This window comes from Mustela erminea, chromosome 5 (assembly GCF_009829155.1).
Source record: "Mustela erminea isolate mMusErm1 chromosome 5, mMusErm1.Pri, whole genome shotgun sequence".
NCBI classification, from domain to species: Eukaryota; Metazoa; Chordata; class Mammalia; order Carnivora; family Mustelidae; genus Mustela; species Mustela erminea.
In genome coordinates this window covers 73,534,346-73,560,662 of record NC_045618.1, presented here as the reverse complement: position 1 = coordinate 73,560,662, position 26,317 = coordinate 73,534,346, and the positions used below count along the sequence as shown (strand labels likewise).

Sequence of the window (26,317 nt, the reverse complement as noted above, 5' to 3'; positions counted from 1 at the left end):
CACCACCTTCTCAGGCACACCGTGTGTCTCTAAAAGTGTCATAGACACAGAAACAACTACCAGGGTGCCATGAGCAATTTGTGGGGCTGGACGTTCACAGCAAGGATCACCACAAGATCACATCATTGTTATGTGATTCTACCTTGAAATTAGTTGCACTCTTGGGATCAAATGGTTTTCAATGTCACTAAGGAACACCTGGGGTTGGGGAATGTTATTCTGGCTCCTATACTCTTGTTCTCTGAATGATTTTGTATCAACCAGACACTGAGGGACAAACAACCACAGACTGTGCTGGAACCAGAATGGATCAGGCAGAGATGCTCAGCTTCTAGGCCCCTGTTCTGCTAAGAGTTTGTGCTCAGCTCCCCCTACAGTCCCTATCACTGTGTCATTCAGGGCACAGTAGTACACAGCTGAATCTGATGCTTGCACTGAGCGTTTCTCCAAGTGGAAGGATTTGGCTTTGCCATCGTAGGTGGCTTCAAATCCTTTGTTGCTTCCTTTCTCCTTGTCCTTCAAGGCTTTCAGGAGGAGCTCCAGACCTTCACCGGGATACTGGACATACCAGAAAAGGACAGGATACCCTGATGCTGAATAAGTACAATTCATAGTCAGGAAAGCATTTTCTGAGAGGGTCACTTGGCCTTCCGTCTGAGTCACTGAGTCTCCATGGGTTTGTCCTGAGGAAAAAGAAAAGAGACTTGTGTCACCTTCGGCATGAAGCTCTTGGATAAATTATAGTTCAACTTTTTACTGATACAAAAGAAAAAGAATCCAAATTTTAAGAAGGATTTTACTTACCAAGCATTAAGAGTACCACAGTCCCAAAGCCCAGAGAACACTTCATCTCTGGCGTGTCACCTAAATAATGTTTTTCTTTCTTACCATGAATAAGTTTGGAGTGACAGAGAAACGATCAGTGGAAGCCCACATTTCACACAGGAAATGTGATTGCAGTAGGAAGCTGCACCCCCTGGTGGACAGGGGCTGAAATGGGTGCTTGTTGGCCAGAATCCTTAAACACTGAAAAACATGACCAGACTGGTCATGCAATTACTACTCAAGACCTCTTTACAAAATCCAGTCCCTTGAGAAGCATCATTAAATCAAGTAGCTGAACTAATGAGTATCTCTTGGATATGTCAATTTACAAAAAATTATGTGGTTGATGTCAGTGAGTATGTTTTTAAGGTTGGTCATTGCTCCCAATACTATAAAGACAATCTGGTTTCTAGAGTTTCCAACTTTTCTTAACCTTTTCACGTATCTCCTGCATTCTCCTAGAGAGGAGCAGCAAATACATTAATTATTTCATGTATTCAAGAAATTTTTTTAAAATTGTCATCAAAACAATGTTTCAGGTTTAAAAAGACACTGGTAGAAACTAAGAAAAAATGCTTGAGCAGGTCATCATAAATATGAATTCCAAGATGGTCCTTATGTAAGCACTTCTCTAAAAACATAAACACAAAACCAAGGAAAAGTTCAATTAATTCTATCTTGGTTGTAGAATATTGGGCACTAAATTTTGTAAAGAATCACTATGAATGATTGATTTGCTGATTCATGAGAACAAGATGTAGCAAAGCCAGGACAGCTGTCTAGTGCAGCCAAATGATACCAATGAACACTTGCTACAATCCAGCAGAGACCACACTTCACACTGGGAATATACTGGATGCAACATTAAACCAAACACTAGTGGGGAGATTTTTCTAGGACGGCAGACAATGGGGCTTTCCATGCCTTTCTGGAAGTCAATGGGATCCCAAAAAATCTGGAAAGGTGGTATATGCTCTGAAATACTGTCCTAAGGAAACATTTGAGTATCTCCAAAGGGATCTAACACAGTTGCATTCCCTGCATGAGCTTAGAGTGTAGATGGGTAATAGTATATTATTTTCTACATGGATTGAACCATTCTCTTTCCTGAAAGTCTCAACAATCACAAGATTCAAATATCAGGGGCGCCTGGGTAGCTCAGTCGGTTGAGAGTCTGCCTTCACCTCAGGTCCTGATCCTGAGGTCCTAGAATCGAGTCTCCCATTCTGTTCAGCAAGGAGCCTGCTTCTATTCCCTCTGGCTGCCATTCCCTTGCCTGTGCTCTCTCTCTGTCAAGTAAATAAATAGATTTTTTTTTTTTTAAGAGTCAAATGTCAGTTGGATTCTGTGTTTCATACCTATACCATTTCAAATACTCTCTAGAGGGCAAAGCAAATGTCTCTGGGAAAGTTAGGTAAAGTTAGGACTCACATAGAAACTTCTCTTTTTCTATCACACCCAGATCCTGTGGAAAAGTGAAAACAACAAATGCAATGTTAAACTGAAATGAGTTACTGTAGCTGTTACCCTTGAACTACTGTGGTCTGGTACAGCCTTAGCCTTCATGGCCCTGTGTCTTCCTTACAAAGTCCTAGACTGTCTCACTTTGAACTGGTCGCTCTGGCCCACATAACTCAGATGTCCCAAACCATACCCATTCCAGCCTTCCCAAACTATTGAACTAGATAGTAAAGCTTTGTCATTCTTCCTTTCATCACAGATACAGACTGCTCTGTGGACATTCATTTCATCACCATTACATGACCTAAACCTTTGGTGCCCTGAACAAAATCCCAGAAAAAAAAACTGTCATTGAGAATTGTGAAATAACCTTATATGTACAATTTATTACTAATTCAGCAGATAAAGTATAGGAAATGGATCCTTGGTTAATGTTTATCAAATACTATGACATCATATATTCTTCACTGACAGAAACTGAAAAAGTTACTCATATTAGAGATCTTAAACTGAGGTTTTCTGGAGAAACAGCAGAAGCAGACAGTCCATGATGACTCTACACATAATACTGTAGGAAAAATAAACATGCAACTGCATGACGAACAGCTCCATCTAAGACAATTAGAAAAGAATTGTCTCCACCAGGCTCTTTGTTTTGTTGACTGTTTCCTTTGCTGTGCAGAAATTCTTTATCTTAATGAAGTCCCAAAAACCATTGATGCATTGTATGGTGACTAACATAACACAATTTTAAAAAAAGGAACTGAATAAAAGTTAAGAATAAAAAAAGAAGAAAAGAATTCTCCTAGATATTAGGAACCACCATTTTAATACTTTCCTTTGTATCCTTTAGAGGTTATTTCTATCCTTTTAGACATATTTTCTCACTCTAATGGTAAAATCTTAGATATTTCTGGTTATCCTGAATGTTTTTTCACTAATAAAATAACTTGCATGGGTACAGCCTTTATTTGAGACAATACCCACCCTAGTGTTATAGTTCAGCTCTGCACAGACAATGCTAGTTCAAAAATGCGTAAGAATTATTGGGTAAGGCTAGCATGTTCATAAAAAAGTGCTTCACATTATTCAGCATCAGAGAAATGCAAATCAAAACCACACCAGTCAGAATGGCTAAAATTAACACGTCAGGAAACAAGAGGTGCTGGCAAGGATGCAGAGAAAGGGGAACCCTCCTACCTGTTGGTGGGAATACAAGCTGGTGCAGCCACTCTGGAAAACAGCATGGAGTTGAAAATAGAGCTATCAGACGACCCAGCAATTGTACTGGTGGGTTTTGACCCTAAAAATACAAATGTAGTGATCCAAAGGGGCACGTGTCCCTGAATGTTTATAGCAGCAATGTCCACAATAACCAAACTGTAGAAAGAACCTAGATGTCCACCAACAGATGAATGGATAAAGAAGATGTGGTATATATACACAATGGAATACCATGCAGCCATCAAAAGAAATGAAATCTTGCCATTTGCGACCACATGGATGGAACCAGAGGGTATTATACTTAGCGAAATAAGTCAATCAGAGAAAGACAACTATCATATTATTTCCCTGAAATGAGGAAATGGAGATGTAATGTGGGGGTTTGGGGATACAAAAAGAAAAAAGGAAAGAAGATGGGATTGGGAGGGAGACAAACCATAAAAGACTCAATCTCACAAAACAGGCTGAGGGTTGCTGGGGGTGGGGAGTTGGGAGAGGGTGGTGGGGTTATGGACATTGGGGAGTGTATGTGCTATGATGAGTGCTGTGAAATGTGTAAACCTGGCGATTCACAGACCTGTACCCCTGGGGATAAAAATAGATTATATGTTTATAAAAATTTTTTTAAATTAATTTAAAAATAATGCATACAAACACCTAAATGGTAGCATATGCTTACTTAAGACCATTTCCCTTATTCTCTTTTTTTTAAACTAAATTTCTTTTGAAAAAGACCATTATAAGAAATTTGTTAAGTGTTATAAATACTGATAGACTGTGGACTCTGAGAAACAAACTGAGGGTTTTGGAGGGGTGGGTTAGGGGGCTAGGTGAGCCTGGTGGTGGGTATTATGGAGGGTACATATTGCATGGAGCACTGGATGAGGTATATAAACAGTGAATTCTGGGACACTGAAAAGAAATAAAATAAAATAAAATGAAAAAATTTAAAATAAATAAAGAAAAAATATAAAAAAGAAAAAAAATATATATATTAGACGATTGAATAAGACAGAGTCAACCAATTAATTTTGGATTATTTTGGTCTCTTAGAAGGAACTACCTCCAAAAATTTTAAAGAATGAAATATATATATATATACACACACTAAGGGTATACACTAAGGGTAAACTAAGGGTACACACTAAGGGTAAACACGATGAAGGGATGGGATATGAGTATAAAGATAAAGAAAAATTTTTTTTTAATTTCTAAAAGAGGTGTTGATAAGGTAAGTTCGTTGGGAGAATAAAGAAAAAGAAAGTGGAGAGAATTTGCTCAGGCTGAAGACTAGAACAAAGCCCTGCACTAAATTTAGGGTATATTTTGATGTATTAGAAGAAGCTCTATCCCAAAATTTTTTTTAGAAGAAAAAACCCTATGTGTATACAAAAAATAAAGTTACATACAATGAAGGGTAAAATATGACTATGATAATGAAGGCTCAAAAAAGATTTTTTTATGGAAGGTATTGTTAAGCTAAACTAGTTAAAAAACGTTAAAAGAGGAAAGAGTAAAAGTTAAAAAAATTTTAGCATAAGAAAAAAATAAAATTAAAAAAATTAATTAACTTCACAAGACTAAAGAATCATGGGGAGAAAGCCTTGAATTCCATGCTTTGCTTTCTCCTCCTCTGGAATCCTGCTGTTCTCCTTGGTAAGTGAACTTGGTCTTGGCTGGATTTCTTGCTGATCTTCTGGAGGAGGGGCCTATTGTAGTGATTCTCAAGTGTCTTTGCCTGAGGCGGAATTGCACTGCCCTTAGGAGGGGCCAGGATAAGTAATCTGCTTGGGTTCGGGTTCACTTTCTGGAGCTTTTGTTCCCTGAATGCTTTCTGTAGAGTTCTGGAGGATGGGAATGAAAATGGCAGCTTCCCAATCTCTGGCTTGGAGAAGCAGAGAGCTGGGGGCCCCACTCCTCAGTGCACCCTCCAAGAAAAGCGCTCAATCACTCCCATCTCCCTGGCCTCCGGCAGTGCTCCGAGTTCATCCAGCCTGTGACCAAGAGTCTCTGTGTCTGGCACATAGCCCCTCCTGGAGTTTCCCAAACCAGCAGATCCCTGCACATTTCCAGGTGGATCTCCTCGGATATTGTGGGCTCTGTGCTCACAGAGCAGCGGTCTGACTGTGACACGGACCACAGTTTAAGGTAACCCCGAGCTGAGAGCTCACTCCGCAGCTCCATCTCTGCAGCTAGCTTCCCTGCTCTAATACCTGCAAGCTCTGTGACACTCAAGAACCCCGATCCTACTGTGACCCCATGGGACATGAGACCACACTGTCCCCACATGGGCTTCACCCTGACTTAGCCTCTGGAGCGATGGCCCGCAGTGGAGCAGATTTTTTAAAGTTCTGATTTAGTGCTCCATTGCTCTGCCGCTTGCCATGAGACGCACCCCCCCCCCCCCCGTGGTCTATCTTCCCGTCACTTTGGATTCACTTCTCCGCTGTTCTTACCTTTCAGAAAGTGGTCGATTTTCTGTTTCTAGAATTGCTGCTCTTCTTCTCTTCCATCTCCTATTGGAATTGTAGGTGTTTGGAATTGTTTGATAAACTATCTAGCTGTTCTCCTGCTACCTGATGTCAACTCAGCCAGCTACTTCTCCACCATCTCGACACCCCCCACCCAAAATTTACATTTTAAAAAGCAGATGTTTGAGGGAAAGAATTGGTGAAGAAGGGAATGTTAAAATTGAAATAAACAAGGTGAAAATTTCATGATCCTCATTACAATAAAAATACTTAGAGTCTAAAAGGAATATCTGCAATATTTGTGATTACAGAATTACACTTTCATTTCTCTATTTTCCATATTTCCATGTTGGCATGTAATGTTTTAGAATCACAAAATTCATTATGGCTACTTTTGAAATGCAATGGTTAAATGCCCATCCACAAAAAGGACTGTAAAATCAGTACTAAGTGGATATTCATAAGAGAAAGTCAGAAGAACAAATGTAAAGTCATCCTGAAGACCTGAATTTCAAAAATAGAAATTATTAAATCACAGCAAGAATTCAAAAACAAGATTCATCCAACCAAATGTTTTCACCCTGTTTGGGTCATCTCAATCCTAATAGTCTAACATATTAGCTTCCACCTATAGACAGACAACAGCACAAAAGCTATCCTTTATGGTCTGTGTCATGGTACAGGAGGCTGCCCCAGTCCCAGGTCTGAGTGCAGGCAGCAGGTGCATGGGAAGCAATGTGTGCTTGCAGCAGAGAAGTACACAGCTCAGTCTTCAGGCTGTGTGTCTCTGATGTGCAGGGAGAGATGTTTGGCCGTCCTATTAAATGAAAGAGTCTTCTTTTGTGGCCATGGTTGAACGAATGTCTATAAGGAGCTGGGAACTGTTCCCAAGTTCTTGCTTATATGAGGGGAAGTAATGTGAGGCACTGTCTGAATAACTGCAATTGATAACAGAGCTGCTTCCCTCCTGGACACTCAGGGTAAGAGGATGCTGCTCCACATTCTCTCCCAGGCTGAACCCTGTGCAGAAAGAAAATGTCGGAGAAAGGAGAAGAGATTCCAGGTTATTATGCTTCAGAATTCTCTTTTATTACACTAAGTGGAGGAAACCTGAGTAAAGCCAGTCTTCAATTCTGGAGAATATCCACTAATATACTCTGTTGCCCATAAACACTCAACTCACAGTTCAGCTGCAGCCACGAGAACATGATTAAAGCTCCCATGGATGTCTTCATGGTTCCACCCAGTTAAGCTCATGTTAAGAATTGCAGCCTCCAGTCAACTCAGCTCCCTCTCTTATCAGGCCATCCCTTCTTTCCTCTAACAGGGTAACTTCCCACATTGTCTAACAGGTAATAAGAAAAGACTCTGCTGCTGCCATAGTCTAGTCCATCAGATGCACTAAAATGAAAATTCCACATGTTCTGCATCATCACAGGTGCACTGATGTCTTGTGGTCACATCTCTTCTGAACTCGCTGGGGAAATGCTCTTCTCTTAGCTGGCACCTCTGAGGGACTCACATGCATCAAGGCAGCAATCAGTCAAGCAAGTTATGTCTTAGATCAGGGATGAACTGTACAGTAGGAATGTAGAGAACAAGATTTACACGCCTGCACGCTACTGAGTCACTGTTAGTACATTGGAAAGAGGTAGATGCTATTGTTGTTTATTTTAGGATGGACTGGGTATACATGTTTGAAATCAGGAAGAAATCATGATTTACCCCCTTAAACAAAGAAAACAGAAAACATTTCCTTCCTTCCAAATCTACTGTCCTCAGTTGTCTATTATGGAGTAAAACTATTTCTAAAAGGAACATGGAAGCAAGAATTAGAGTAAGAGAATGAAGATCATTTGATATTTCAAGTATCTCTTACCTCAGACTCTACTCCTCCTACTTGCTCTTGCCCATAACTTTGAATTTCTTCCCAGAGGACTGACAATACCAACAGTCAAAATGTGGAATCATTGTCAGTTGAGATGACTGTGACAAAAGTAAAGGACCAAATCTCAATGATAAGGGAGCAGGGGAATAATAGGGAAGCACAAATACTGTGCATCCCCCGGAATGGTACCAACCAGAAACTGGCCTTAAAGAACTCATCAGGAGAAATGATTTTTGGGAAACCAAGACTACCTCATCTTCAAAAGGAGAAGCCCCTTTTCTGTGAAGCCTACTCTCAGATCTGAGAAAGGACAAAGAGTAAAACTCATTTTCATCCTCCTCTCCCACCATGAATGATTCAAAGACAGCTACGGTGAAGAAAATCAATTGAATATATAAATATATGCATATATATGAAATGCGTTTTTATGTGTGGAAAACTTCTTGAGTCTGAGAATCTTCCATTCTCTCCCCCATTTCCCATAAAATAAGAATTCTCAGATTCTTCTCTGGGCAAATTTCCCTCTGCTGGTGGGAAGGTCAATTTTTGCAATTTTAGGTGTGACTCTCAGAACTGAATGTGACTGTTCATATGAATGGATCTCTTCCATGGACTAACTGTTGCACAGATAAGGCCAACCCTTGGGCAAAATTTTCATCTCCACGATGTTTTTATAGAATATTACTTTACTTATTTTCAAGTATTGGCCTAGAAAACATTGTCGAACAGCTTCCTGGTTTTTGCACTGCAGAAATCTTCCAAATCCTATGATCATTTTGCAGAGAATGTGTAAGTTATGCTCATTATATTCATCCTGTCTTCAAGGGATGTCTACCTGGCATAATAAATATATTTGCTATTTTGGGGAACTTCCTTAGAAATACATGTAGATGTTCAGGTGAAACTATAACCTCTGGATTTCTCCTACAGAAACAGTGAGTGATGGATAAGTTTGCTGGTAGAAACACAGTGGCTCAGCCCAAATCTCCTTTCCAGCCCATGGTCTCAGACATTTACACAAATTGGAACTCTCCATTCAGGTGTTCAAACTGATTGAACCACATCTTTCTCAGACTCAACGTGCAGAGATCTAAGTGGCTGGGCTTGCATTAGATAACGTTCTCTTTACCCAGCAGAATGGTCCCACAGCAAGGAGGCAGGAGCAAGAATGTCAAAGAGGAAGTGAGGAAACCCACTTTCTCTTTCCTCCAGCTCATTCCCTACCTAATTGTTTTTTACAGCCAACTTGGTTATAGTCTCTGATGTATAACATTAAATTGAACTAAAGGGGAGGGAGGAGTCAAGATGGCGGAGAAGTAGCAGGCTGAGACTGCTTCAGCTAGCCGGAGATCAGCTAGATAGCTTATCTAAAGATTGCAAACACCTGAAAATCCATCGGCGAAGAGAAGAAGAACAGCAATTCTGGAAACAGAAAAACAACCACTTTCTGAAAGGTAGGACCGGCGGAGAAGTGAATCCAAAGCGACGGGAAGATAGACCCCGGGGGGAGAGGCCGGCTCCCGGCAAGCGGCGGAGCAACCGCGCACAAAATCAGGACTTTTAAAAGTCTGTTCCGCTGAGGGACATCGCTCCAGAGGCTAAACTGGGGCGAAGCCCACGCGGGTTCAGCGTGGCCTCAGGTCCCGCAGGGTCACAGAAGGATCGGGGGTGTCTGAGTGTCGCAGAGCTTGCGGGTATTGGAACGGGAAAGCCGGCTACAGAGACAGAGCCGACAGTAAGCTCACAGCTCAGGGTTACCTTGAACCGGTCGCAGGCTCGGTGAGCTCGGAGCGCGGCCGGAGGTCAGGCAGACGGGAGTAACTGGGCGCTGTTCTCTGAGGGCGCACTGAGGAGTGCGGCCCTGGGCTCTCGGCTCCTCCGGGCCGGAGACCAGGAGGCCGCCATTTGTATTCCCGTCCTCCGGAACTCTACGGAAAGCGCTCAGGGAACAAAAGCTCCTGAAAGCAAACCCGAGCGGATTACTCACCCCGGCCCGGGGTAAGGGCGGTGTAATTACGCCTGGGGCAAATACACTTGAGAATCACTACAACAGGCCCCTCCCCCAGAAGATCAACAAGAAATCCAGCCAAGACCAAGTTCACCTACCAAGGAGTGCGGTTTCAATACCAAGGAGAGCAGCAGAATTCCAGAAAAGGAGAAAGCAAAGCACGGAACTCATGGCTTTTATCCTGTGATTTTTTTTTTAGTCTTGCAGGTAATTTAATTTTTTTTTTTCTTTTTCATTTTTTGTTTTTTTTTTTTTTCTCGCCTTCGGGTAAAATTTTTTTTTTTTAAACTGTTACCTTTTTCTTTTTTAATTATTTTTTACTAGTTTATCTAATATATATATATTTTCTTTTTTACATTTTTCTTAGGTGTTTTCTTTTTTTTAAATTCTTTTCTTTTCTTTTTTTTTTCTTTTTTCTTTTTTTTTTCTTTCTTCCTTTTTGAACCTCTTTTTATCCCCTTTCTCCCCCCTCACGATTTCGGATCTCTTCTAATTTGGTTAAAGCATTTTTTCCTGGGGTTGTTGCCACCCTTTTAGTATTTTACTTGCCCCTTCATATACTCTTAACTGGACAAAATGACAAGACGGAAAAATTCAACACAAAAAAAAGAACAAGAGGCAGTACTGAAGGCTAGGGACCTAATCAATACAGACATTGGTAATATGTCAGATCTAGAGTTCAGAATGACAATTCTCAAGGTTCTAGCCGGGCTCGAAAAAGGCATGGAAGATATTAGAGAAACCCTCTCGAGAGATATAAAAGCCCTTTCTGGAGAAATAAAAGAACTAAAATCTAACTAAGTTGAAATCAAAAAAGCTATTAATGAGGTGCAATCAAAAATGGAGGCTCTCACTGCTAGGATAAGTGAGGCAGAAGAAAGAATTAGTGATATAGAAGACCAAATGACAGAGAATAAAGAAGCTGAGCAAAAGAGGGACAAACAGCTACTGGACCATGAGGGGAGAATTCGAGAGATAAGTGACACCATAAGACGAAACAACATTAGAATAATTGGGATTCCAGAAGAAGAAGAAAGAGAGAGGGGAGCAGAAGGTATACTGGTGAGAATTATTGGGGAGAATTTCCCCAATATGGCAAAGGGAACGAGCATCAAAATTCAGGAGGTTCAGAGAACGCCCCTCAAAATCAATAAGAATAGACCCACACCCCGTCACGTAATAGTAAAATTTACAAGTCTCAGTGACAAAGAGAAAATCCTGAAAGCAGCCCGGGAAAAGAAGTCTGTAACATACAATGGTAAAAATATTAGATTGGCAGCTGACTTATCCACAGAGACCTGGCAGGCCAGAAAGAGGTGGCATGATATTTTTGAGCACTAAAGGAGAAAAACATGCAGCCAAGAATACTATATCCAGCTAGGCTATCATTGAAAATAGAAGGAGAGATTAAAAGCTTCCAGGACAAACAAAAACTGAAAGAATTTGCAAATACCAAACCAGCTCTACAGGAAATATTGAAAGGGGTCCTCTAAGCAAAGAGAGAGCCTACAAGTGGTAGATCAGAAAGGAACAGAGACCATATACAGTAACAGTCACCTTACAGGCAATACAATGGTACTAAATTCATATCTCTCAATAGTTACCCTGAATGTTAATGGGCTAAATGCCCCTGTCAAAAGACACAGGGTATCAGAATGGATAAAAAAACAAAACCCATCTATATGTTGCCTCCAAGAAACTCATTTTAAGCCCGAAGACACCTCCAGATTTAAAGTGAGGGGGTGGAAAAGAATTTACCATGCTAATGGACATCAGAAGAAAGCAGGAGTGGCAATCCTTATATCAGATCAATTAGATTTTAAGCCAAAGACTATAATAAGAGATGAGGAAGGACACTATATCATACTCAAAGGGTCTGTCCAACAAGAAGATCTAACAATTTTAAATATCTATGCCCCCAACGTGGGAGCAGCCAACTATATAAACCAATTAATAACAAAATCAAAGAAACACATCAACAATAATACAATAATAGTAGGAGACTTTAACACTCCCCTCACTGAAATGGACAGATCATCCAAGCAAAAGATCAGCAAGGAAATAAAGGCCTTAAACGACACACTGGACCAGAAGGACATCACTGATATATTCAGAATATTTCATCCCAAAGCAACAGAATACACATTCTTCTCTAGTGCACATGGAACATTCTCCAGAATAGATCACATCCTCGGTCCTAAATCAGGACTCAACCGGTTTCAAAAGATTGGGATCATTCCCTGCATATTTTCAGACCACAATGCTCTAAAGCTAGAACTCAACCACAAAAGGAAGTTTGGAAAGAACCCAAATACATGGAGACTAAACAGCATCCTTCTAAAGAATGAATGGGTCAACCGGGAAATTAAAGAAGAATTGAAAAAAATCATGGAAACAAATGATAATGAAAATACAACGGTTCAAAATCTGTGGGACACAACAAAGGCAGTCCTGAGAGGAAAATATATAGCGGTACAAGCCTTTCTCAAGAAACAAGAAAGGTCTCAGGTACACAACCTAACCCTACACCTAAAGGAGCTGGAGAAAGAACAAGAAAGAAACCCTAAGCCCAGCAGGAGAAGAGAAATCATAAAGATCAGAGCAGAAATCAATGAAATAGAAACCAAAAAAACAATAGAACAAATCAACGAAATTAGGAGCTGGTTCTTTGAAAGAATTAATAAAATTGATAAACCCCTGTCCCGACTTATCAAAAAGAAAAGAGAAAGGACCCAAATAAATAAAATCATGAATGAAAGAGGAGAGATCACAACTAACACCAAAGAAATACAAACTATTATAAGAACATACTATGAGCAACTCTACGCCAATAAATTTGACAATCTGGAAGAAAGGGATGCATTCCTAGAAACATATAAACTACCACAACTGAACCAGGAAGAAATAGAAAGCCTGAACAGACCCATAACCAGTAAGGAGATTGAAACAGTCATTAAAAATCTCCAAACAAACAAAAGCCCAGGGCCAGACGGCTTCCCGGGGGAATTCTACCAAACATTTAAAGAAGAACTAATTCCTATTCTCCTGAAACTGTTCCAAAAAATAGAAATGGGAGGAAAACTTCCAAACTCATTTTATGAGGCCAGCATCACCTTGATCCCAAAACCAGACAAGGATCCCACCAAAAAAGAGAGCTATAGACCGATATCCTTGATGAACACAGATGCGAAAATACTCAACAAAATACTAGCCAATAGGATTCAACAGTACATTAAAAAGATTATTCACCATGACCAAGTGGGATTCATTCCAGGGCTGCAAGGTTGGTTCAACATCCGCAAATCAGTCAATGTGATACAACACATCAATAAAAGAAAGAACAAGAACCATATGATACTCTCAATAGATGCTGAAAAAGCATTTGACAAAGTACAGCATCCCTTCCTGATCAAAACTCTTCAAAGTGTAGGGATAGAGGGCACATACCTCAATATCATCAAAGCCATCTATGAAAAACCCACCGCAAATATCATTCTCAATGGAGAAAAACTGAAAGCTTTTCCGCTAAGGTCAGGAACACGGCAGGGATGTCCATTATCACCACTGCTATTCAACATAGTACTAGAGGTCCTAGCCTCAGCAATCAGACAACAAAAGGAAATTAAAGGCATCCAAATCGTCAAAGAAGAAGTCAAATTATCACTCTTCGCAGATGATATGATACTATATGTGGAAAACCCAAAAGACTCCACTCCAAAACTGCTAGAACTTATACAGGAATTCAGTAAAGTGTCAGGATATAAAATCAATGCACAGAAATCAGTTGCATTTCTCTACACCAACAGCAAGACAGAAGAAAGAGAAATTAAGGAGTCAATCCCATTTACAATTGCACCCAAAACCATAAGATACCTAGGAATAAACCTAACCAAAGAGACACAGAATCTATACTCAGAAAACTATAAAGTACTCATGAAAGAAATTGAGGAAGACACAAAGAAATGGAAAAATGTTCCATGCTCCTGGATTGGAAGAATAAATATTGTGAAAGTGTCTATGCTACCTAAAGCAATCTACACATTTAATGCAATTCCTATCAAAGTACCATCCATCTTTTTCAAAGAAATGGAACAAATAATTCTAAAATTTATATGGAACCAGAAAAGACCTCGAATAGCCAAAGGGATATTGAAAAAGAAAGCCAACGTTGGTGGCATCACAATTCCGGACTTCAAGCTCTATTACAAAGCTGTCGTCATCAAGACAGCATGGTACTGGCACAAAAACAGACACATAGATCAATGGAACAGAATAGAGAGCCCAGAAATAGACCCTCAACTCTATGGTCAACTAATCTTCGACAAAGCAGGAAAGAATGTCCAATGGAAAAAAGACAGCCTCTTCAATAAATGGTGCTGGGAAAATTGGACAGCCACATGCAGAAAAATGAAATTGGACCATTTCCTTACACTACACACAAAAATAGACTCAAAATGGATGAAGGACCTCAATGTGCGAAAGGAATCCATCAAAATCCTTGAGGAGAACACAGGCAGCAACCTCTTTGACCTCTGCAGCAGCAACATCTTCCTAGGAACAATGCAAAAGGCAAGGGAAGCAAGGGCAAAAATGAACTATTGGGATTTCATCAAGATCCAAAGCTTTTGCACAGCAAAGGAAACAGTTAACAAAATCAAAAGACAACTGACAGAATGGGAGAAGATATTTGCAAACGACATGTCAGATAAAGGACTAATGTCCAAAATCTATAAAGAACTTAGCAAACTCAATACCCAAAGAACAAATAATCCAATCAAGAAATGGGCAGAGGACATGAACAGACATTTCTGCAAAGAAGACATCCAGATGGCCAACAGACACATGAAAAAGTGCTCCATATCACTTGGCATCAGGGAAATACAAATCAAAACCACAATGAGATATCACCTCACACCGGTCAGAATGGCTAAAATCATCAAGTCAGGAAATGACAGATGCTGGCGAGGATGCGGAGAAAGGGGAACCCTCCTACACTGTTGGTGGGAATGCAAGCTGGTGCAGCCACTCTGGAAAACAGCATGGAGGTTCCTCAAAATGTTGAAAATAGAACTGCCCTATGACCCAGCAATTGCACTATTGGGTATTTACCCTAAGGATACAAACGTAGTGATCCAAAGGGGCACATGCACCCGAATGTTTATAGCAGCAATGTCCACAATAGCCAAACTATGGAAAGAACCTAGATGTCCATCAACAGATGAATGGATCAAGGAGATGTGGTATATATACACAATGGAATACTATGCAGCCATCAAAAGAAATGAAATCTTGCCATTTGTGACAACATGGATGGAACTAGAGCGTATCATGCTTAGCGAAATAAGTCAAGCAGAGAAAGACAACTATCATATGATCTCCCTGATATGAGGAAGTGGTGATGCAACATGGGGGCTTAAGTGGGTAGGAGAAGAATAAATGAAACAAGATGGGATTGGGAGGGAGACAAACCATAAGTGACTCTTAATCTCACAAAACAAACTGAGGGTTGCTGGGGGGAGGGGGTTTGGGAGAAGGGGGTGGGATTATGGACATTGGGGAGGGTATGTGCTTTGGTGAGTGCTGTGAAGTGTGTAAACCTGGTGATTCACAGACCTGTACCCCTGGGGATAAAAATATATGTTTATAAAAAATAAAAAATTAATTAAAAAAAAATTGAACTAAAGGATTTTTAAAGGTACTTCCAGCTCTAAATTTCATTCATACTATATAAAAAGCAAACATTTACTAAGAACTGGTTGTGTGCAATGTGGACTGGTGTCAGAGTGGGGTGAAACTGCCTGCATCATGAACCCCAAGACCATTTGCACAGCCACATGTGATCTAGTGGTTCTGAGGTTGGTCCTAACCAATGGCTGAAGCCTCTTCAGAAACAGAAACACAGGATGAGATTCTATCAGGTTTTCATTTCTCCTATGACATCAATAATATATCAAGGAGAAAATAAATTCATATTAACACTGGAAAAAATGGGACTTTATTCACTGACTTTAATCACAGGTAGTGAGACCAATGGATAACATGGCTCAACCACAGGCAAGCAGGATGCTCTTTGAAGACATATTTCCTATATATTTTTATTTCATACAATTTACATATTATATGAAGAAAAGAAACTCCTCAATTGAGACACCCTAGAGGAGGTGGATGCGCTTACTAATATGGAAAGCAAGGAGCACTCTCTCTAAAACAGCCTAATTGCTTTCTGAATTTTGGATTTCTGCTTGAAATTTTAATTTAGAATTTCAGAATTTCCAGCCAAGGATGCATAAACAATTTCTGAGATCATTTCAAAATGAAAATTTGGGATCTTTATGCAAAAAGGAGGGAAAAGATATCATTAGGTAATATTTCTAAGAGAATCATATATGTAAAATGCTTTAACTCTTCATACATTTTAGTTTCATGTCTCTGATTTTAATGTTTTAAAGACTTTCTTCCTTTCAACCATCTCAACCAGGTTCAAAGAAAAATGAGGCAGATGTACTGAGGCTTCCAATGTACCTCCTGTCCCCACACAGGTATAGCTTCTCCCATTATCAACCTCCCCGTGACCCTTTCACAATGGATGAGCCTACACTGCCACACCATATCACCCAAAGCCCACAGTTTATCTAGGGTTCCTTCTTGCTGTTGTACATTCTGTGGGTGTGAACAATTGTTTAAGGCATGTATCTACCATTATAGTATCAGAGACAGTAGGCTCACTACACTAAGTATTCTCTGTGCTCTTCATCCCTGCTTTTCCCCTCAATCCTAGGCAACCACAATCTTGTACTCCCTCCATAGTTTTGCCTTTTCCAGAAAGTCATAGGATCAGAATCATACCCTATGTAGCCTTTTCAGATAGGCTATTTTCACTTGGTAAATGCATATAAGATTCCCCTATCTCTTCATTACTTCATAGCCCTGATCATTTTAGCACCAAATCACATTCCATTGCTTGTATGGAACACCATTTATTTATTCATTTATCTGTTGAAGGACATGCTGCTACTTCCAAGCGTTGGTAATTATATATGAAACAGCTATAAAACACCTGTGAAGAAAGTTGTGTGTGGACAAGAGTTTTCAACCCTTTCAGTGAAAATACTCAGGAAGGCCAAAGTTCCACAAGAAATGGCCAAATTGTTTTATTGAAATGTCCTGGTATACACTTTCACTTTGCATTAATTTCCTGAGAGTATTTACTACATCCTTTGTTGCATGTAAAAGCCACAGCTAGTCCAAAGCAGGCACAGACAGCACAGGTGGCCCGGCCAAGTGCTCAGCTCACACACAGCCTGCTGTGACCCAGATCCTGAGCCTGCATGTGTTCCTGCCTGTGTCCTGGTGCCCCATGTATCTCTCTGCTCAGAAACTTGTTCTTCCCACTTATAGGACTCACTTTTAAAATACAGGTACAAAGGTAAATCTAGTATTATTTTCAGGAAAGTTAGAGCACAGCAATAAATACTAAAGCATTAATAAATAATTATAAATTAAAGCTTAATTAAAGTATTATTTTTCAAACCATTTTCATTTTCATACACATTTTAGGCTATCTTCCAGCAGATCTGTTTTTCCAGGGCGCTAGATGGGAGCATCTCTGTCACTTGATCTAATAGCTCCTTCGAAGAGCTTTTTTACCTGCAAAGGCTTTTCTAAGAAGATGAAGGGCAAGAAAAGAAAGTGAAAGGACAACCCTGATGGGTCTAATTTTAGGAGGAAAAACATGCCCTAAGGTAAATCTGAAAGTCTGGACATGTACAAAGCTTGCAGTCGGGCAAATGCCTGCCCCAGGGAAGGGTGGGGGCTGCAGGCACAGCTGCAGTTTGGGTGCAGGCTGCAGATCACCAGGGAGCACTGTGCCTCCACTGCACACAGGTAGGTGGCTGAGTCTTCCAGTTGGGAGGCCCCAATGTGGAGGGTGCTGGACCGTTCCTTAGTATTCACTGTGCAGTTTAACCTCCCACTCTGCTTCATCCCTGAAACTACGAAAAACAGCCCCATGAGCCTGCCACCCCTGGGGTGCTGTCGGAACCACTGCACACTGTCTGGAGTGCTAGAAAAATTGCACTTCAGCGTAGAGCTGGCTCCCTCCTGGAGGCTCAGGGTTGAAGGGCTCTGCTCCACTGTCATTCCTCTCACCCCTGTGTGAAAACAAAGAAAAACAAAGATAAGTGTTGTAACCAAGATGTAACTGATGCAGTTTCCAAACTTGCAGAATATCCTAAGACACACCGCTGAGGTTGTGGGACCCTCTTGGAGCTCCCCGCACCACTGCGGTCTGTGGACTCCACACCAGTACCCATGAGGAACGCCCCCACTCACAGCAAACCTGGATGCACAGGAGCCCCAGTAGAGTTCCCCAATGTCTCCTCATGATTCCTTGTCTACTTGATGAGTACGTCGGCCTGCTGTGCAGAGCATAGAGTCTTGGATTCAGAGAAACTGTGTCTTACAGTCAATCCCTTTCAACAGAACCACCGAGCACCAATCACACCTCAGCTCTGTCATTCACAGAACTCCAGACTCCACCCACAATGGCCCAGGACAGGGCACACTTATGTCTCCAAAACTGTGCTGCTCAACAGTGCAGGGAGATAGGGGCAATACTTCTAATATAGGAGGATAAATGGTTGGGTTTTTTTCTTAAAATACTTTATGTAAGATATTTGTGAGTTAGTGTGTGAGTAAAGATGAATGATATTTCTAGAAGAGTCAGTGCCTAGGGGGTTACCTAGAACTTCAAAGAATCCTAAGGAAGAATGACACCATTTCCCTAGTCACACAGTCTGACAGACAATGTGAGAATTCAATTATATAAAACAATGGATAAGGGAAAATTATCTGATAGCATGTGTTATGTATTACAGAAGTAAATACACCTTCTTGAAATTAAGAGAGCTCCAGAAACGAAACAGACAGTCACCATCCGCATAGAACATTATTCCAACCATAATTTCTTGGTGAAAAATACGATGTAGGATACTGTCCTCTCTGAGATAACTTTCACATCTCCACCTCTCCTGTGCAATTCATGGACCTTTCTCATCCACACAACTGAATCTGATTGAGCCACTTGTTGCTGTTCAAAGTCAATGTTGTTCTCTCCCTTTCCTTCTCTTTGTGTTCCTTAATATTTCTTCTCCTCTTCTTCTCTTCATTCTTGTTCTTTCCACTTTCAGCAGAGATAGATGAAAAGGTAGTATATCTGGGATATTGAGATAGTTCCAAGGCCAGTAAGTTGGGAGATTTTATTCATAACAATTGACAACATGTAATGGGATTTTTCTGTTGAGTTTCCAGGCTCACAATACCCAGAAATAATCCTATCCTAGTACCTGTGAGGAATTATCTGTATGACGGATTTCTAGAGACATGGCCTCCAGATGTCTGAAGTTGACATGAAATGGCAGAACTGAAAGCCTGAGGTGAACTTTACACAAACTCTGTCCCCTGTCTTCCCCACCTTTGCTATTTATAATTGGATGGACTCACATGATTTCTGTTCTCTGTTTAACTTTCAAGGTTAGACCATCAGAAAGTCTTTGTTTCTTTTCAGGTCTAGAGTGCCCCTAGAGTACTGACGAGGTTGGCAAAAACACTTCAGATCAAGCCATTCAGGAGAAACAACTCGAGCCCCATTCATTCCAGGCTTCTTTTTTATTTTATTATTATTATTTTTTAAATTTTCAGCATAACAGTATTGCTTGTTTTTTCACCACACCCAGTGTTCCGTGCAATCCGTGCCCTCTCTAATACCCACCACCTGGTTCCCCCAACCTCCCACCCCTCACCCCTTCAAAACCCTCAGATTGTTTTTCAGAGTCCATAGTCTCTCATGGTTCACCTCCCCTTCCAATTTCCCTCAACTCCTTTCTCCTCTCTAACTCCCCTTGTCCTCCATGCTATTTGGTATGCTCCACAAATAAGTGAAACCATATGATAATTGACTCTCTCTGCTTGACTTATTACACTCAGCATAATCTCTTCCAGTCCCATCCATGTTGCTACAAAAGTTGGGTATTCATCCTTTCTGATGGAGGCATAATACTCCACAGTGTATATGGACCACATCTTCCTTATCCATTCGTCCATTGAAGGGCATCTTGGTTCTTTCCACAGTTTGGCGACCATGGCCATTGCTGCTATAAACATTGGGCTACAGATGGCCCTTCTTTTCACTACATCTGTATCTTTGGGGTAAATACCCAGGAGTGCAATTGCAGGGTCATAGGGAAGCTCTATTTTTAATTGCTTGAGGAATCTCCACACTGTTCTCCAAAGTGGCTGCACCAACTTGCATTCCCACCAACAGTGTAAGAGGGTTCTCTGTTCTCCACATCCTCTCCAACACATGTTGTTTCCTATCTTGCTAATTTTGGCGATTCTAACTGGTGTAAGGTGATAAAATTATGAATGAAAATGGAGAAATCACAACTAACACCAAGGAAGTAGAAACAATCATCAGAAGTTATTATCAACAGTTATATGCCAATAAGCTAAGCAACCTAGATGAAATGGATGCATTCCTGGAAAACTATAAACTCCCAAAATTGAACCAGGAAGAAACTGACAACCTGAATAGACCGATATCTAGTAACAAGATTGAAGCAGTGATCAAAAACCTCCCAAAACAAAAGAACCCAGGACCTGACAGATTCCCTGGGGAATTCTACCAAACTTTCAAAGAAGAAATAACACCTATTCTCCTGAGGCTGTTCAAAAAAATTGAAGCAGAAGGAAAACTTCCAGTTTCTTTCTATGAAGCCAGCATTACCCGGATCCCCAAATCAGGCAAAGACCCTACCAAAAAGGAGAATTTTAGACCAATATAACTGATGAATATGGATGCTAAGATTCTCAACAAGATCCTAGCAAACAGGATCCAACAGCACATTAAAAAGATTATCCACCATGACCAGGTGAGATTCATTCCTGGGCTACAAGGATGGTTCAACATTCACAAATCAATCAATGTAATAGAACAAATTAATATGAGAAGAGAGAAGAACCACATGGTCCTCTCAATTGATGCAGAAAAAGCATTTGACAAAATCCATCATCCGTTCCTGATTAAAACGCTTCAAAGTATAGGGATGGAGGGAACATTCCAGGCTTCTTGATGAAGGTAAAGCAGATAAGATAAATGCTTAGACTGAATGGGGATTACAAGTGAACCAAATCCTACTTTTAAAATGGAATTTCATGGAAATTAATATCAGAAAATAATTTAGTAAGTCTCATCGTGTGCTACTTATTTAATTTCTTGACTTTAGTCAAAAAATATAAATATTTCTTGAGCTTTTAGGTTCAATGGGGTAATTTACTAAATGTTTAGAATATATAAAAGTATAATGGAATATTATTCAGCCCAAAAAATGGGTGAAATCTTGCCATTTGCAATGACATGGATGGAGCTATAGAGTATAATGCTGAGAGAAATAAGTCCGTCAGAGAAAGAACAATACTATATAATGTTAACTCATACAGAATTTAAGAAACAAACCAAACAAGCAAGGGGAAAAATATAAGAGAGAGATAAATAAAAAAACAGACTCTTAATTAGAGAGATCAAAGTGATGGTCACCAAAAGGGAGAGGGTTGGGGTATGGGTTCAGTAGCTGAGGGGATGAAGCAGTGCTCTACTCCTGATGAGCACTGGGGGTTCTGTGGAAGTATTGAATCACTATATTGTACACCTGACACTAATATAACACCATATATTAACTAACTGGAATTTAAATAAAAACTAAAGTGAAGTGAGATACCACCTCATACCAGTGAGAATGGCTAAAATTAACCAGTCAGGAAAAGACAGATGTTGGTGAGGATGCAGAGAAAAGGGAACCCTCCTATATTGCTAGTAGGAATGCAAGCTGGTGCAGCCACTCTGGAAAACAGTAAGGAGGTTCCTCAAAAAGTTGAAAATAGAGCTACCCTACAACCCAACAACTGTACTACTGTGTATTTACCTTAAAGATACAAATGTAGGGATCCAAAGGGGCTTGGGGCTTGTGCACCTGAATGTTTACAGGAGCACTGTCCACAATAGCCAAACTGTGGAAAGAGACTAGATGTCTATCAACAGATGAATGGATAAGAAGGTGTGGTATATATATACAATAGAATACCATGAAGCCATCAAAAGAAATGAAATCTTGCCATTTGCAACAACGTGAATGGAACTAGAGGGTATCATGCTGAGCAAAAGAGGTCAATCAGAGAAAGACAAATGTCATATGATCACACTGATATGAAGAATTTGAGAAACAAGATAGGATCATAGGGAAAAGGAGGAAAGAAATGAAACAAGACAAAACCAGAAAGAGAGAGAGACAAACATAAGAGACTCAATCTCAGGAAACAAACTGAGGGTTGCTGGAGAGGAAGGGGGTGGGAGGGATGGGATAAAGGGGAGTGGATATTGGGGAGGGTATGTGCTACGGTGAGTGCTGTGAATTGTTTAAGACTGATGAATCACAGACCTCTACCCCTGACACAAATAGTACATTATATGTTAATTTAAAAAAAAGTCTGGAGAAGCAGTAACATTAGGCCAAGAAATAACAATAAGTGCATTTAATTACCCAAACTTAGATGGACAGAATGTAGAAAGAATTGGTGGGGAGATTTTCACAAAGGACAAAGGACTATTCCCTAGATCAGGCAGTTCACAAGCAAAAGAAATGCACTCTTTTGAATATTGCATTAAGAGCTGATTCAGAAGGTAATGGTAAATGAGTCTGAAACCAATTAAAATGAATCTTTCCTGAAAGTGAAAAAAAAACCTGTGAGTCAATGAATGAATGAATGAATGAATTTTTAAAAGAATATATAAAAGGGAAAACAAACTAGTTTGCAATCCATGGGTAAAAACGAAAGTACACATAACTCTAATAGGATCAAGAGGCAGGACTCAGAGGAGTGAACACTAAAAACTATCTGATCCCAGAGGAGGGAGAAATGCTTGTACTTCGGGTGCCTGGACAAAATGTTATATAGAAGTTGACCATTCTCTCTTTTCCCCTTTTTGGTGACAAAAATAGAAGGGAATATGCATAAACCTTTATGAAAGGTTTTATGACTTTTTATTACTTTTAACAAAAGTGGGAATTTGTGAATATATGAATTATTAAAGTCATTAGTACCTATAAACTAAAATCCCTTTTGACTAACAATCCCAATTCTGACCCTTTGTCACTTACTAACCTAAGTCGTTCCTCATCTTGATAATTTGGAGTTGATGTTTCAAGGTATTTTACTAGATTTCAATCTCTAGGAAATGGACCGTATTTTATTTAAACATTGTTATAACACAAATAAACATTTTGGGTATACCTTTCTGTAAGTCCTCCTAAAATAAAGAAGTCATTAAAAAAATACTTAAAAAAGAAGATTGCAACCATATTGGCAAAGTGATGCAGCACAATTCAGACATTGCTTTTTTCTATTGTGTTTTTTCATATATTCAGTTAGCCAACATAGAGTACATCATTAGTTTTTGATGTGGTGTTCAAGGATTCATTACTTGTATATAACACCTAGTGCTCATCACAACACATGCCCTCCTTAATACCCATCACCTAGTTACCCCATCCCTCTGCTCTGTAACCCTTGGTTTGTTTCCCTGAGTCCAGAGTCTCTCACAGTTTATCTTCCTCTCTGATTTCTTCCCATCCAATTTTCCCTCCTTTCTTCTGTGGTCTTCCAGGCTATTCCTTATGTTCCACATATGAGTGAAACCATATGATAATTGTCTTTCCCAGCTTGACTTATTTCACTTAGCATAATCCCTTCCAGTTCCATTCATCTCAGTGCAAATGGTAGGTATTCATCTTTTCTGATGGCTGAGTAATATTCCATTATATATATGAATCATATCTTCTTTATCCATTCATCTGTTGAAGGACGTCTAAGCTCCTTCCACAGTTTGGCTATTGTGGACATTGCTGCTATGAACATTGGGGTGCCTGTGCCCCTTATTTCACTATACCTTTATCTTTAGGATAAAAATATAGTAGTGCAATTGCTGGGTTGTAGGTTAGCTCTATTTTTAATGTCTTGAGGAACCTCTAAACTATTTTCCAGAGTGGCTGTACCAGCTTGCATTCCCAACAGTGCAAGAGGGTTCCCCTTTCACCCATCATCACCAACACTGTTCTTTCCTGTCTTGTTAATTTTTGCCATTCTGACTGGTGTAAGGTGGTATCTCACTGTGGCTTTGATTGGTATTTCAATGATGGCTAGTGAAATTGAACATTTTTTTATGTGTCTGTTACCCATTTGTATGTCTTCTTTGAATAAATGTCTGTTCATGTCTTCCACTCATTTTTTGACTTGATTATTATTTTTTGGAGGTTGAGTTTGAAAAGTGCTTTATAGATCTTGAATACCAGCCCTTTATCTGAAATGTCATTTGCAAGTATCTTCTCCCATTCCGTGGGTTGCCTCTTACTTTTGTTGACTGTTCCTTTGCTGTGCAGAAGCTTTTTATCTTGGTGAAGTCCCAGAAGTTCATTTTTGCTTTTGTTTCCCTTACCTTTGGAGACTTACCTTGAAAGAAGTTGCTGTGACTGATGTTGAAGAAGTTACTCTGCTGATGTTCTCCTCTAGGATTTTGATGGATTCTGCCTCACATGTAGGTCTCTCATCCATTTTGAGTTTATCTTTGTGTATGGTGTAAGAGAGTGGGCCAGGTTCATTCTTCTGCATGTGGCTGCTCAGTTTTTCCAGCACCATTGATTGAAGAGACTGTCCTTCTTCCATTGGACATTCTTTCCTGCTTTGTCAAAGATTAGTTGACCATAGAGTTGAGGATCCATACTGGGGTCTCTATTACTTTCTGTATGACATTCTTGACTCATTTGCATTCTCCCAATTCCCTGATTTGTGACTCTCTGTGAGACATTACAAAACAGAAGTTACAGAAATCTATAGGTTTTCTTCCCAGTATCACCTATCAATCTGTATTGTTAGGAATCCTCAGTGCAAGAGCATTTTCTGTCACCATATTTCCTGGGCACTGAGAATGATCTCACTTGAGTTCTTACCAACTGAGCTAATTATCTGGCCAGAACATGAACCTCTACCTTCATTCTGTTTCTGCCCCCAGCACTTCATGTTGAATATCAGTCTGTGTCTATCACCTGACTTACTAGAAAAGAAACCACGGCAGAGGTGGCTGGCCTCTCTTTTCCTTGTTTAGGTACATGTGTTCCTCCTCCTTTCTTCTGTTCCATTCTTTCTCTAATAAAATTGGCTCTGCACTGAAGCTCCCCCATCACCTCTCCTGCTTATACTCGGTCAGGAAGATATTTGGAAGAGGCCACCTTCTCAGGAACACTGTGTGTATCTAGAAGTTTCATAGACAAAGCAACACCCACCAGGGTGGCCTGAACTACTTCTCAGCCTGGAATTTCACTGCAAAGATGAACGAGAGACCAATTCATCCATAACTGTTTGTTTAGTTTAAAAATTTATTTAAACTAGTCAATGGGAGAGGGCAGAAGGACAGGGAAAAAGGGAGAGAAGCAGAATTCCAAACCAACATGCAGGAAGCCTGATGTTGGGGTTTGATCACACAAACCTGAGATCATAACCTGAGAAGATCAAGAGTCAGACACTTAACCTAGTGGGCACAACAAGACCACTTCTTTGTTATGTAATTCTACCTTGAAATTAGGTACACCCTTGCTGAGGAACTCTTGGCATTGAACTGTTTTCAATGTCACTAAGGAACACCTGGGTTTGGGGAAAGTTACTGCTGGTTCTTATGCTCTAGTCCTTTGTATGATTTTGTACCAACCAGACACTGAGGGACAAACAACAGATTGTGATGGAACCAGAGTGCATCAGGCAAAGACACTCAGCTTCCAGGCCCCTGTCCTGCTCAGAGTTTGTGCTCAGCTCCCCCTACAGTCTCTTTCACTGTGTCAGACACCGCACAGTAGTACACAGCTGAATCTGAGGCTTGCACCGAGCCTTTCTCCAAGTGGAAGGATTTCGATCTGCCATCAAAGGTGGCTTCAAATCCTTTGTTGCTTTTCTTCTCCTTGTCCCTCAAGGCTTTCAGGAGGAGCTGTAGACCTTCACCAGGATACTGGACATACCAGAAAAGAGTAAGGGATCCTGATGCTGAATAAGTGCAGTTCACAGTCAGGGAAGCCTCTTCTAAGAGAGTTACTTGGCCTTCAGTCTGAGTCACTGAGTCTCCATGGGTTTGTCCTGAGGAAAGAGAAAGGAGATCTGTATCACCTTGGGCATAAAACTCATGGATATATGATAGTTAAAGGTTTTGATGACACCGTGGAAGAAAGAATCCAAATTTTAAGAGGAATGGTACTTACCAAGCATTAAGAGTACCACACTCACGAAGCCTGGAAAACACTTCATCTTTGGAGTGTCACCTAAATAATGTTCTTCATTCTTACTATG

The 26,317-nt window shown here is 40.2% G+C and overlaps 1 pseudogene and 1 gene segment (V, D, J or C); both read right to left on the bottom strand.

Annotated features, from left to right (window-relative positions):
- Nucleotides 1-324: 324 nt before the first annotated feature.
- Nucleotides 325-931, bottom strand: LOC116590172. The segment is given in 2 exon segments: nucleotides 325-683; nucleotides 805-931. Coding segments are annotated over 2 exon segments (405 nt in total).
- A 24,817-nt stretch (nucleotides 932-25,748) lies between these two features.
- On the bottom strand, nucleotides 25,749-26,317 carry LOC116590171 (annotated as a pseudogene).